General features: G+C 47.8%; 1 protein-coding gene across 6 annotated transcripts in view; it reads left to right on the top strand.

Annotated features, from left to right (window-relative positions):
• Positions 1 to 11,811, top strand: part of CDH23 (cadherin related 23) — a 439,149-nt gene that overhangs the window by 396,667 nt on the left and 30,671 nt on the right. For 5 of the 6 annotated variants that reach the window (XR_015156859.1, XM_086382172.1, XM_086382174.1 and 2 more), the window contains 3 exons: positions 3,731 to 3,952; positions 4,212 to 4,331; positions 4,961 to 5,141. Coding sequence is in view for 5 of the 6 variants with exons in the window: in XM_086382172.1 (XP_086238298.1) it covers positions 3,731 to 3,952; positions 4,212 to 4,331; positions 4,961 to 5,141 (523 nt within the window). In the remaining variant the exon portion in view is untranslated. Of the gene's footprint in view, positions 1 to 3,730; positions 3,953 to 4,211; positions 4,332 to 4,960; positions 5,142 to 5,434; positions 5,889 to 11,811 lie in introns of those variants that run through there. The other variant, XM_086382177.1, reaches the window with a different exon arrangement.

Here is an 11,811-nt window from a genome sequence, read left to right as displayed (position 1 = left end):
ACTCCCTGTACCCAGATGTCTGCAGGACGCTCTCACACATGCCCACCTCTAGCCCTCTGCTCTTGCACCACACCCAGTACTGGCACTCCTGGCAATGTCTCTCTCCTTTCTTCCAAGTTCTTCTTATCGCTCAGGGCTCGACTCAGGCTCTTTCCCTTTACAAAGCCCCCTGAATCTCCCCTGAAGGTCTCCGTCCACTCTACACCCCCTTTGTCTACCACACCAAGCCTGGGGTTACCAAACAGCTGGTCTTCCCCCCAGGCTCATTTGCCCTCCTGGGCTAGACTATGAGCTTTTGGGAACCAGGGTCTGTCTCTGATGTTTCCGAGTCCCTGGCACAAAACTGGGCATAGGGGAGATGTTTGATACACACTTCTCTGAATGGATAAGTTGATGTGTAAGTGAGTAGTGATTTCCCAAATAGAAGTGGAGATGACAATGGTAAGGGCCAGGGATCAGGGGAGAGGGAGAGCCCAGCACTGTACTCTGTTTACCCCAGCCTAAGTGAAGCTTCCAAAGGCTTTGCTGACCCGTTAAGGGTCTTGAGCTCACAAGCAACACCCAGGCTGAAAGACAAAGTACAGCGGGAGTCCGTGTGGGTCAGGAGTCAGGGTGGTGAGACTCAAGGAAAGCCAAGAACTCTGGGTGTCCCATGGGTGGACTGATCCAAGTCAGAGATTCTCTGAATGCTTCCAGCCCTCACTCACAGGGTAGGGAAAGCTGCAACAGAGGAAGGGTGGGCATCATGCTATTACTATGTGAACTGGCATAGGCCTAGTCTCCCTGAAGCCAGGGACTCCCCCTGGGATGGGAGTCCCAGTGATTTCCAGGACATAATCCAAGTTCTTGGTCACAGTCCTGATCTTGTGACCCTGCTTTAGGGGACAGCCTGGGCCCTTCTTCCTGGCAGAGTGTGAGTTCTTCCACCCAGGGAAGTTACAAAGCCAACTGAAACCAGGTGGGTACCAGGCGCTCTTCCCACCCTGGCCATCGTCCGGTGGAAGTGAGGTGGGGTCACTGTAGGGTGAGACCCTAGAGCACCTGCTCTCCCTCCCCCCTTCCCTTCCTGGCTTGGCCTGGCCCTGACCACCCTTGAAACCAGACTCCCTCTGCCCCAGGGCCTAGAAGGTGGATGTGAGGAGGCTGGGATTGGGGGAGAGGAGCAACTGCTCTGCCAACCCCTTACCCAGAAGGCGAGAACACCTGAGCTGGGCCCAGTCCCCCTGCCCTCCACTTACTTCCTCCCCACCATACTCCCCCCACCCCCGTGAGCCTCCTAGGTTTGCATCAGGGTGAGACACAGAGGCATTGCCCAAGGTGTGGGCATGGTCCAGAAACCTCAAGCACTGTTTCTGCAGTATCAGGGCTGAGAGGGCCATCAGGGCACCAACTTCCTCCTCACACTAGAGGCCAGGGGAAGTCAGACCCACCTCCCCATCCCAAGCTCCGACCTGGTCTTAGAGAGAAGGGGTACCATAGAGGAGCTCTATTAGAGCCCCCTCTCACTCAGTCCTGCACTGATTAGACCCACTTCCAGGAGTCTGGGAAAATGGGAAATGTCAGTACCACCACCCTTTTGGTGAGGCTGAGAGTGGCGCTGGCATGTCTTGCTGGCAGAAGGGGCTCAGAAGGATGCAGTGCTGGGCTCCTCGCTGGTGGTAAGCACTCACAGCTGCATCTGTGTGCAGAGCCACAGATGAACACAGTGTCCTTCCTTGACATCTTTACTCAAAGATTTGGGCCCTCCACCACCATTTTTAATGGAAGCTAACAAACACCTTATGGGGAAAAAAGTGTGAAACTTACATGAGCTTTCAATAGGAGAGATTTCAAAGATATTTCATTCTTGGGATAAATGCTTCAGGGGTGTTCCCCAATTCAGTGCAAGTCCCCTCTCCACTCTGGTGGGAAAGTCTGAGAAATGTAAAAACAATGCATTTTCCTTCACTGTGTGATTGTAATTTTTATGAAGAGTCATTGAGACTCTAAGACCCAAAAGAGTATCTCCCTGATGGAGCAGGGGTTCAGACTGATGGTGGCAGATCAGCTCCTCAGAATGTCTGAACCAGAAGGGATGTTAAAGAACAAGTCGGGTCCTTCACTGACAGAAAAGTCCAGAAAGGATCTCTGTGACATGTCCAAGGTCACTGAGCCCCATCTCCAGGTTTCCAACACTACCTGCTTTGAAAACAGTTCTAGCAACCACCTAACATACCCCACCCAACCCCTGCCAAGATCCAGAGCTGCAGCTGTCCCTGCCGCCCCAGGGGCAGTGAAGTCTTCCTGGGTGCCGGTCTCCTGTCCATCTGTCTGTCCTTCCACAGGTGATTCCAGAACCAACTCAACCCCCAATAAAGGTGCACATGAGTTGTCTATATCCAGCTTTTTGCACTACCTGCTTTTGGTTCCTTGCCCTTGACAATTGCCTGGTCACATGCTCTCTACCCAGATGTTTTGAAAGTGGTTATAACCTTATTGTATTTTATTAGTCACTACTTATAGTTTGTATGAGTCAGGGTACTGGAAGGAAACAGATGGCACACTCAGAAAGGGCTCAACTGAAGGGAACTTAATGGAGGGATTGTTTACAGAGGGCTGGTAAAGCACCCGTAGACTAAAAACTGCAGGAAGCCATTTCCACCCGTGGGTGCAGAAGGCAAGAGGGGGATGAGGTAATTAGAGCCCAGTGAGGGCCAGAGCCATGAAAGAGGGGCCACCCAGCAGAACCACTGCCTCTGGCAGAAGAGGGCAGCGAAGAAAAGGGAGTAGAAATGCCCCCACCCCCTCTCCATCTTCTGCCTGGACCTGCCATGGGCCAAACCATGTGGAAGCCAAATGGCAAGGGAGCCCAGGGAAGGCGGTCCGCAGAGGACCTGCTCCCAGGTGGAGAAGCAGAAAAGGGAGGAGGGAAGCCGAGGGACAGAGAATACCAGCACGTGGCTAATTTCTTTCTTCCACTAATCGCTTCTGCTTGTGAAGTGCCACATCAACCACTTCTCAATGGTTCTTGGGTGCTGCTTGCTGAGTTTTGATTGGCTAAGTATTACCTGTGGTCTGATTGGACCAAACATCCATCAAAAATGGCCAGTCACTGGAGAGTACGGTGTGAAATTGTTCTTGCACTGAAGTCATATGCTGTTAGCTTTATTTTTCACAACTCTACAAATTCTGTCCATGGAACTGCCCCAAACCCAAGGTCCTGCCTCTCAAAAGTGCTGAAAATAGGTATTTCTTCCACTGACCTGAACAGTGGTGGGTGAAGTTTAAAATGCATGGGCTGTGCACATTACTTTCTTGCCTTTTGTGATCTAGAAGGAGGTCCAGGGTAAGTAAGGCCCTGGCCCAGTCAAAGCTATGGGCTGGAGGCACTTATTGGGGTTCATCTTATGTGCCAATGTTAATCACTAGATCAGTGTTCTGACAAGGATCCTGAGGCTGCATCTGGCCTCAGCAGTGCAATGGTTGATTAGTGATGTCTGCCACTGACATGGACATAAGGGTAGTGGTGCAAGCGCCATCTTGGACCAAAGGAGTTACCTAGCTTGGCTCTCAGTGGAGCCTCTGTGATTTCCTCTATCAGCCCGTGACTTCACTCACTCTCATCCTTCTCTCTCTACCTCACCATGTTGGATCACATTGAGTAAGTTCACCCTAGGAACACGTCCAGCTAGCTCCACCTCAAACCCCCCAGCCAGCTGACCGAGGAAGCTAATCACGCTCTTCTCCACAGGCCACCACCCACGTGTATGTGACCATCGTGGATGAGAACGATAATGCGCCCGTGTTCCAGCAGCCCCACTACGAGATCTTACTGGATGAGGGCCCGGACACAATCAACACCAGCCTCATCACCATCCGGGCCCTGGATCTAGATGAAGGACCCAACGGCACAGTGACCTATGCCATCGTGGCAGGCAACATCATCAGCACCTTTCGTATCAACAGACACACGGTCAGCAGCTGGTGGAGGGGCCCGAGGAGAGGGTCAGCTGGCTAAAGGGACTGGAGGGAAGTTAGCGACATTGTGGGGGCAGAGCAAAGACGGAGTCCAGGAGGAGAACAGGATGGCAGCATGTGCGGGAAGATGAAAAGGCTGGGATAACGGGCTCCTTATCACGGCCAGGGTGTCAGGGCCTACCTCCCAGAGTGGTCAGAGGGTACCCCAGACCCATGACCCATTGACCACCATTGTCCTTCTGCACATCCCACAGGGCATCATCCGTGCTGCCAAGGAGCTGGACTATGAGATCAGCCACGGCCACTACACCCTGATTGTCACCGCAACGGACCAGTGCCCACTCCTGTCACATCGCCTCACTTCTACCACCACGGTGGGTGGATGGGTGGGTGGCACACGGCCCCAGCTCGGACAGCTCCATGGGGAAACAGAGTAGGGAAAGACTATTCAGGAGAAACACCTCAATCCACAAGCCCTGTCCTGGTCTCTGCAACTCACCCAAATGTGCAATATGACTTTGAGATTACTGCACCTCGGTGTGGCTGCAGCTGTGAGACAGATGAGTATGCCTGCCTTTCTCCCCTTCATGGGGAGAGCACAGACTCTGGTCAAGCCAGCAGGGGTTCATGTTCCTGGTCTTCTATCTCCTCTGTGACTCTGGGCAAGTCACTTAACCTCTCTGAGCTTCACTTTCCTCCTCTGTAAATGGGGGATAATACACATTGTTTCAGAGTATGGGAGCAGAAAATAAGACCAGATAAAATGACCATAGTACAGCAATAAGTAGAAGTTCATAGCATTATTATTCATAATATTATTCTGCCCATAGAAAGACTTTGAGAATAACAATAATTTATCTACATGTATAGCTTCAAAGACCCTCCCACACCCATCAAGCAGTATGATCCTTACATCAGCCTGGGAAGCGGAATTGTCAGGTCCAGTTTACAGATAACAGGGCTGGCTGGGATCCGTCCTGACTAAGCTTGCCCATCGTCTCAGGTGCTTGTGAACGTGAATGACATCAACGACAACGCGCCCACCTTCCCCAGAGACTACGAGGGGCCATTTGATGTCACTGAGGGCCAGCCAGGACCCAGAGTGTGGACCTTCCTAGCCCATGACCAGGACTCAGGCCCCAATGGGCAGGTGGAGTACAGCATCGTGGATGGAGACCCCCTGGGTGAGTGGGCCTGAGCTTGGTGATGAGGGTGGCATGACCCAGTGGGCCTCTCCCTGACCCCACTCAGGAATTGGATGAGAAAGGTCTTTCTAACTGCTAATGGTAGTTTACCCCGGAATTGTGTGATCTTGCACTCTCTGGGCCTCAGTTTCCCCATCCATAAGATAATGAAAATAAACTCATCCCAGGAATATGGTGAGAACACCCTGAAATCTGGGAGTAGAGGCTGGTAGCCTTGGAAGGTCACAGTCTCCTTTGAGAATCTGATAGAAAACACCCTGGGTCATCCCCAGAGTAAAGGCTCCAGGGAAGAGGAAAGAAGGAAAGACAAGCATGCTTGCCCCAGACCTTCAGGACCCTCCAAATGCACACCTGAGGGAGCACCCAGACTTCTCTGCACACCTCATCGTCATCCCTTAATGGCCTGCACAGCTGCCTTGGCTGATCCCCTCAGTTGAAGAGCAGTGTTTGCCTGGCCAGAGCAGTTTCTCAAGATAGTTTTTACTCACTCTTGTGGAGTAGGAATCCCAAACTCAAGGCCTACTGGGGCAGTGCAGGGAGCATACATGGGGGGAAAGGTCTGGGCTAGAGAATAGGGAGCCAGGGGGCTGTGGCAGCCAATGGGGTCAGACTGATGCAGACCCAGGGGTGAGGACTTCCCGTTTTTATAAAGAAATGATGGAAATCCAAATCATTGTGAAACATCCTAATTTTTAATTGATTGCTCAATAAATATTATTGACCATATTTGCTGATCACATTCCAGACGCTGAGTATACAGAATGGTAAAAAAAAAAAAAAAAAAAATCAGACACAAATCCCTACCTTTATAGAACATGTATTCTGGTTGGAAGATACAGGCCATGAACATAACTGATTAAGTAGATGACTTTGTCTATTGGGAGGTGCTAAGAAGGCAGTGGCACCCCACTCCAGTACTCTTGCCTGGAAGGTCCATGGATGGAGGAGCCTGGTGGGCTGCAGTCCATGGAGTCGCTGAGAGTCGGGCACGACTGAGCGACTTCACTTTCACTTTTCACTTTCATGCATTGGAGAAGGAAATGGCAACCCACTCCAGTGTTCTTGCCTGGAGAATCCCAGGGACAGGGAAGCCTGGTGGGCTGCCGTCTGTGGGGTCGCACAGAGTCAGATACGACTGAAGTGACTTAGCAGCAGCAGAGGGAAGTGCTATGGAGAAACATAAAGCCAGGAGAATGGGGAGTGCCAGGGTAACAGCTGCAGTTTTAGAACGCTCAAGGAAGACCTGTGCAAGGAGGTGACATTTGAGCAAAGACCTGAAGGAGGTGATGAATGGGTCATGTGGATATCCAGGGAAGAGCATGGTAGACAGAGAGAGCAGCAAGTGTAAAGGCTCTCAGGTTGGAGTGTGCCTGGCTTATTCACAGAGGAGCAAAAAGGCCCAGTGACGGGCATGAAGCCAACAAGGGAAAGAGTAGGAAGAGATGAGATCAGAGAGGTAACAGAGCCAGATGTTGTTGGGTCCTGCAGGCCATTGTGAAGACATGTCGCCTTCTCCAAGTGACGTGGGAAGCATAAGAGAGCTTTGAGCACCAGAGGGATATGATTTGACCTGAATTTCAACAGGAGCACTCCAGTTCCTGAGCTCAGAACAGAGAATAGAGGTTAAGGAATGACTGATACGAGCCCCTTGCAGTCACTCGGGCTAGAGATGTGAAGCTAAAACCAGGGAGGCGGCATTGGAGATGGTGAGAACTCTAGTGTATTTCATAGACAGCCAACAGGATGTGAGATGTAACTCACAGATGACACTAAGATTGGGGCCTGAGCAACTGTGCTATTAGCAGATGGGAAGACTGCAGGAGGAGTAGGAAAAGTGGGTTGGGGGAATGGGAAAGGTGAGGTTAGGTTTGAGATGTCAGATTGTCATTCAGTTGCTAAGTCATGTCTGACTTTGTGACCCCATGGACTGCACCACAACAGGCTTCCCTGTTCTTCACCATCTCCCGGAGTTTGCTAAAACTCATGTCTATTGAGTCAGTGATGCCATCCAACCATCTCATCCTCTGTCGCCCCCTTCTCCTCCTACCCTCAGTCTTTCCCAGTATGAGGGCCTTTTCCACTGAGTTGGCTCTTTGCATCAAGTGGCCAAAGTATTGGAGCTTCAGCATTAGTCCTTCCAATGAATATTCAGGGTTAATTTCCTTTAGGATTGACTGGTTTGATCTCCTTGCTGTCCAAGGGACTCTCAAGAGTCTTCTCCAGCACCACAGTTTGAAAGCATCATTTCTTTGTTGCTCAGCCTTCTTTATGGTCCAACTCTCACACCTGCACATAACTACTGGAAAAACCACAGCTTTGAGTATTCGGACCTTTGTCAGCAAAGTGGTGTCTATGCTTCTGAATACGCTGTCTCGGTTTCTCATTTCCTTGCCCTTTCTTCCAAGGAGCGAGCGTCTTTTAATTTCATGTCTGCAGTCACTGTCCACAGTGATCTTGGAGCCCAAGAAAATAAAGTTTCCCACTGTTTCTATTGTTTCCCCACCTGTTTGCCATGAAGTGATGGGCCTGGATACCATGATCTTAGTTTTCTGAATGCTGAGTTTTAAGTCAGCTTTTTCACTCTCTTCTTTCACCTTCATCAAGAAGTTCTTTAGTTCCTCTTCACCTTCTTCCATTAAAGTAGTATCATCTGCATATCTGAGGTTGTCGATATTTCTTCCAGCAATCTTAATTACAGCTTGTGATCCATCCAGGCTGGCATTTCACATGATGTAGTCTGCATATAAGTTAAATAAGCAGGGTGACAGTATACAGCCTTGACATACTCCTTTCCCAATTTTGAACCAGTCCTTTGTTCCATGTCCAGTTCTAACTGTTGCTTCTTGTCCTGCATACAGGGTTCTCAGGAGACAGGTAAGGTGGTCTGGTATTCCCATCTCTTTAAGAATTTTTCATAGTTTGTTGTGGTCCAGACAATCAAAGGCTTTAGCCTTTTTCTGGAATTTTCTTGCTTTTTCTATGATCCAGTGGATGTTGTCAATTTGATACCTGGTTCCTCTGCCTTTCTAAATCCAGCCTGTATATCTGGAAGTTCTCAGATCACATACTGCTGAAGCCTAGCTTGAAAGATTTTGAGCATAATCTTCCTAGCATGTGAAATAAGTACAATTGTACAATAATTGGAACATTCTTTGGCATTGCATTTCTTTGGGATTACAATGAAAACTGATCTTTTCCAGTCCTGTGGCCACTAATGAGCTTTCCAAATTTGCTGGCACATTGAGTACAGCACTTTCACAGCATCATCTTTCAGGATTTGAAATAGCTCAACCTGGAATTCCATCACCTCCACTAGCTTTGTTCGTAGTGATGCTTCCTAAGGCCCACTTGACTTCACATTCCAGGATGTCTGGCTCTAGGTGAGTGATCACACCATCGTGATTATCTGGGTCGTGAAGATCTTTTTTGTACAGTTCTTCTGTGTATTCTTGCAACCTCTTCTTAATATCTTCTGCTTCTGTTAGGTCCATACCATTTCTGATGAGCCCGTCTTTGGATGAAATGTTCCCTTGGTATCTCTAATTTTCTTGAAGAGATGTCTTGTCTTTTCCATTCTATTGTTTTCCTCTCTTTTTTTGTATTAATGGCTGAGGAAGGCTTTCTTATCTCTCCTTGCTGTTCTTTGGAACTCTGCATTCAGATGCTTATATCTTTCCTTGTCTCCTTTGCTTTTCGCTTCTCTTCTTTTCACAGCTATTTGTAAGGCCTCTTCAGACAGCCATTTTGCTTTTTTGCATTTCTCTTTCTTGGGGATGGTCTTGATCCCTGTCTCCCGTACAATGTCATGAACCTCCGTCCATAGTTCATCAGGCACTCTGTCTATCAGATCTAGTCCCTTAAATCTATTTCTCACTTCCACTGTATAATCATAAGGGATTTGATTTAGGTCATACCTGAATGGTCTAGTGGTTTCCCCACTTTCTTCAATTTAAGTCTGAATTTGGCAATAAGGAGTTCATGATCTGAGCCATAGTCAGCTCCCGGTCTTGTTTTTGCTGACTGTATAGAGCTTCTCCATCTTTGGCTGCATAGAATATAATCAGTCTGATTTCAGTGTTGACCATCTGGTGATGTCCATGTGTAGAGTCTTCTCTTGTGTTGTTGGAAGAGGGTGTTTGCTATGACCAGTGCGTTTTCTTGGCAAAACTCTAATAGCCTTTGCCCTGCTTCATTCTGTACTCCAAGGCCAAATTTGCCTTGGTTTTACTCCAGGTGTTTCTTGACTTCCTACTTTTGCATTCTAGTCCCCTATAATGAAAAGGATATCTTTTTTGGGTGTTAGTTCTAAAAGGTCTTATAAGTCTTCATAGAACTGTTCCACTTCAGCTTCTTCAGCATTACTGGTCAGGGCATAGACTTCAATTACCATAATATTGTATGATTTGCCTTGGAAACGAACAGAGATCATTCTGTCGTTTTTGAGACTGCATCCAAGTACTGCATTTCAGACTCTTTTGTTGACCATGATGGCTACTCCATTTCTTCTAAGGGATTCCTGCCCACAATAGTAGATATAATGGTCATCTGAGTTAAATTCACCCATTCCAGTCCATCTTAGTTCACTGATTCCTAGAATGTCAACTTTCACTCTTGCCATCTCCTGTTTGACCACTTCCAATTTGCCTTGATTCATGGACCTAACATTCCAGGTTCCTATGCAATATTGTTCTTTACAGCATCGGACCTTGCTTCTATCACCAGTCACATCCACAACTGGGTGTTGTTTTTGCTTTGGCTCCATCCCTTCATTCTTTCTTGAGTTATTTCTCCACTGAGCTCCAGTAGCATAATTGGCACCTACCAACCTGGGGAGTTCATCTCTCAGTGTCCTATCTTTTTTGCCTTTTCATACTGTTCATGGGGTTCTCCAGGCAAGAATGCTGAAGTGGTTTGCCATTCCCTTCTCCAGTGGACCACATTCTGTCAGACCTCTCCACCATGACCCGTCCATCGTGGGTGGCCCCACACAGCATGGCTTGGTTTCATTGAGTTAGACAAGGCTGCGGTCCGTGTGATCAGATTGGCTAGTTGTGATTGTGGTTTCAGTGTGTCTGCCTCTGACACCCTCTCAGCGCCTACCATCTTACTTGGGTTTCTCTTACCTTTACGTGCAAATGGAATTCCAGCTGAGCTGTTTCCAATCCTAAAAGATGATGCTGTGAAAATGCTGCCCACAATATGTCAGCAAATTTGGAAAACTCAGCAGTGGCCCCAGGACTGGAAGAGGTCAGTTTTCATTCTAATCCCAAAGAAAGGCAATGCCAAAGAATGCTCAAACTACCACACAATTGCACTCATCTCACACGCTAGTAAAGTAATGCTCAAAATTCTCCAAGCCAGGCTTCCGCAATACGTGAACCGTGAACTTCCAGATGTTCAAGCTGGTTTTAGAAAAGGCAGAGGAACCAAAGATCAAACTGCCAACATTTGCTGGATCATGGAAAAAGCAAGAGAGTTCCAGAAAAACATCTATTTCTGCTTTATTGACTATGCCAAAAGTCATATTCCATGAACTCATTTGAAAAGACCCTGATTCTGGGAAAGATTGAGGGCAGGAGGAAAAGGGAATGACAGAGGATGAGATGGCTGGATGGCATCACCAACTCAGTGGACATGAATTTGGGTAAATTCCGGGAGTCTGTGATGGACAGGGAGGCCTGGTGTGCTGCAGTTCATGCAGTTGCAAAGAGTCAGGCATGACTGAGCGACTGAACTGAACTGGTTCAGTTTTTTGTCTATTCTTGCCATCTCTTCTTAATCTCTTCTGCTTCTGTTAGGTCCTTGCCATTTCTGTCCTTTATTGTGCCCATCTTTGCATGAAGTGTTCCCTTGGTATCTCCAGTTTTCTTGAAGAAATCTCTAGTCTTTCCTGTTCTGTTGTTTTCCTCCATTTCTCTTCATTATTCACTTAAGAAGGCTTTCTATCTCTCCTTGATATTCTCTGGGAATCTGCCTTCAGTTGGGTGTATCTATCCCTTTCTCCTTTGCCTTTCACTTCTCTTCTTTTCTCAGCTATTTGTAAGGCCTCCTCACACAACCTCTTTGCCTTCTTGCATTTCTTGTTCTTGGGGATGGATTTGGCTACCACCCCCGTACAGTGTCATGAACCTCCATCCATAGTTCTTCAGGCACTCTGTCTACCAGATCTAATCCCTTGAATCTATTTGTCACCTCCACTGTAAAATCATGAGGGATTTAATTTAGATCATACCTGAATGGCCTCGAGGTTTTCCCTATTTTTTTCAAATTGAACCTGAATTTTGCAATAAGGAGCTGATGATCTGAGTCACAGTCAGCTCCAGGTCTTTTTTTTGCTAACTCTGTAGAGCTTCTCCATCTTTGGCTGCAAAGAATACAATCAATCTGATTTCGGTATTGACCATCTGGTGATGTCCATGTGTAGAGTCATCTCTTATGTTGTTGGAAGAGGGTTTTTTTGCTATAACCAGTGTGTTCTTTTGGCAAAACTCTGTTAACCTTTGCCCTGCTTCGTTTTGTACTCTAAGGCCAAACTTGTCCATTACTCCAGGTATGTCTTGACTTCCTACTTTTGCATTCCAGTCCCCTATGATGAAAAGGGCATCCTTTTTTGGTGTTAGTTCTAGAAGGTCTTGTAGGTCTTCACAGA

The sequence above is a fragment of the Bos grunniens genome, chromosome 28, assembly GCF_055505025.1.
Source record: "Bos grunniens cultivar Pamir isolate PY7600 chromosome 28, Bosgru_T2T1.0, whole genome shotgun sequence".
Taxonomy (NCBI): Eukaryota; Metazoa; Chordata; class Mammalia; order Artiodactyla; family Bovidae; genus Bos; species Bos grunniens.
Note: the sequence above shows the minus strand (reverse complement) of the source record. Positions and strands in the feature narration are given on the sequence as shown.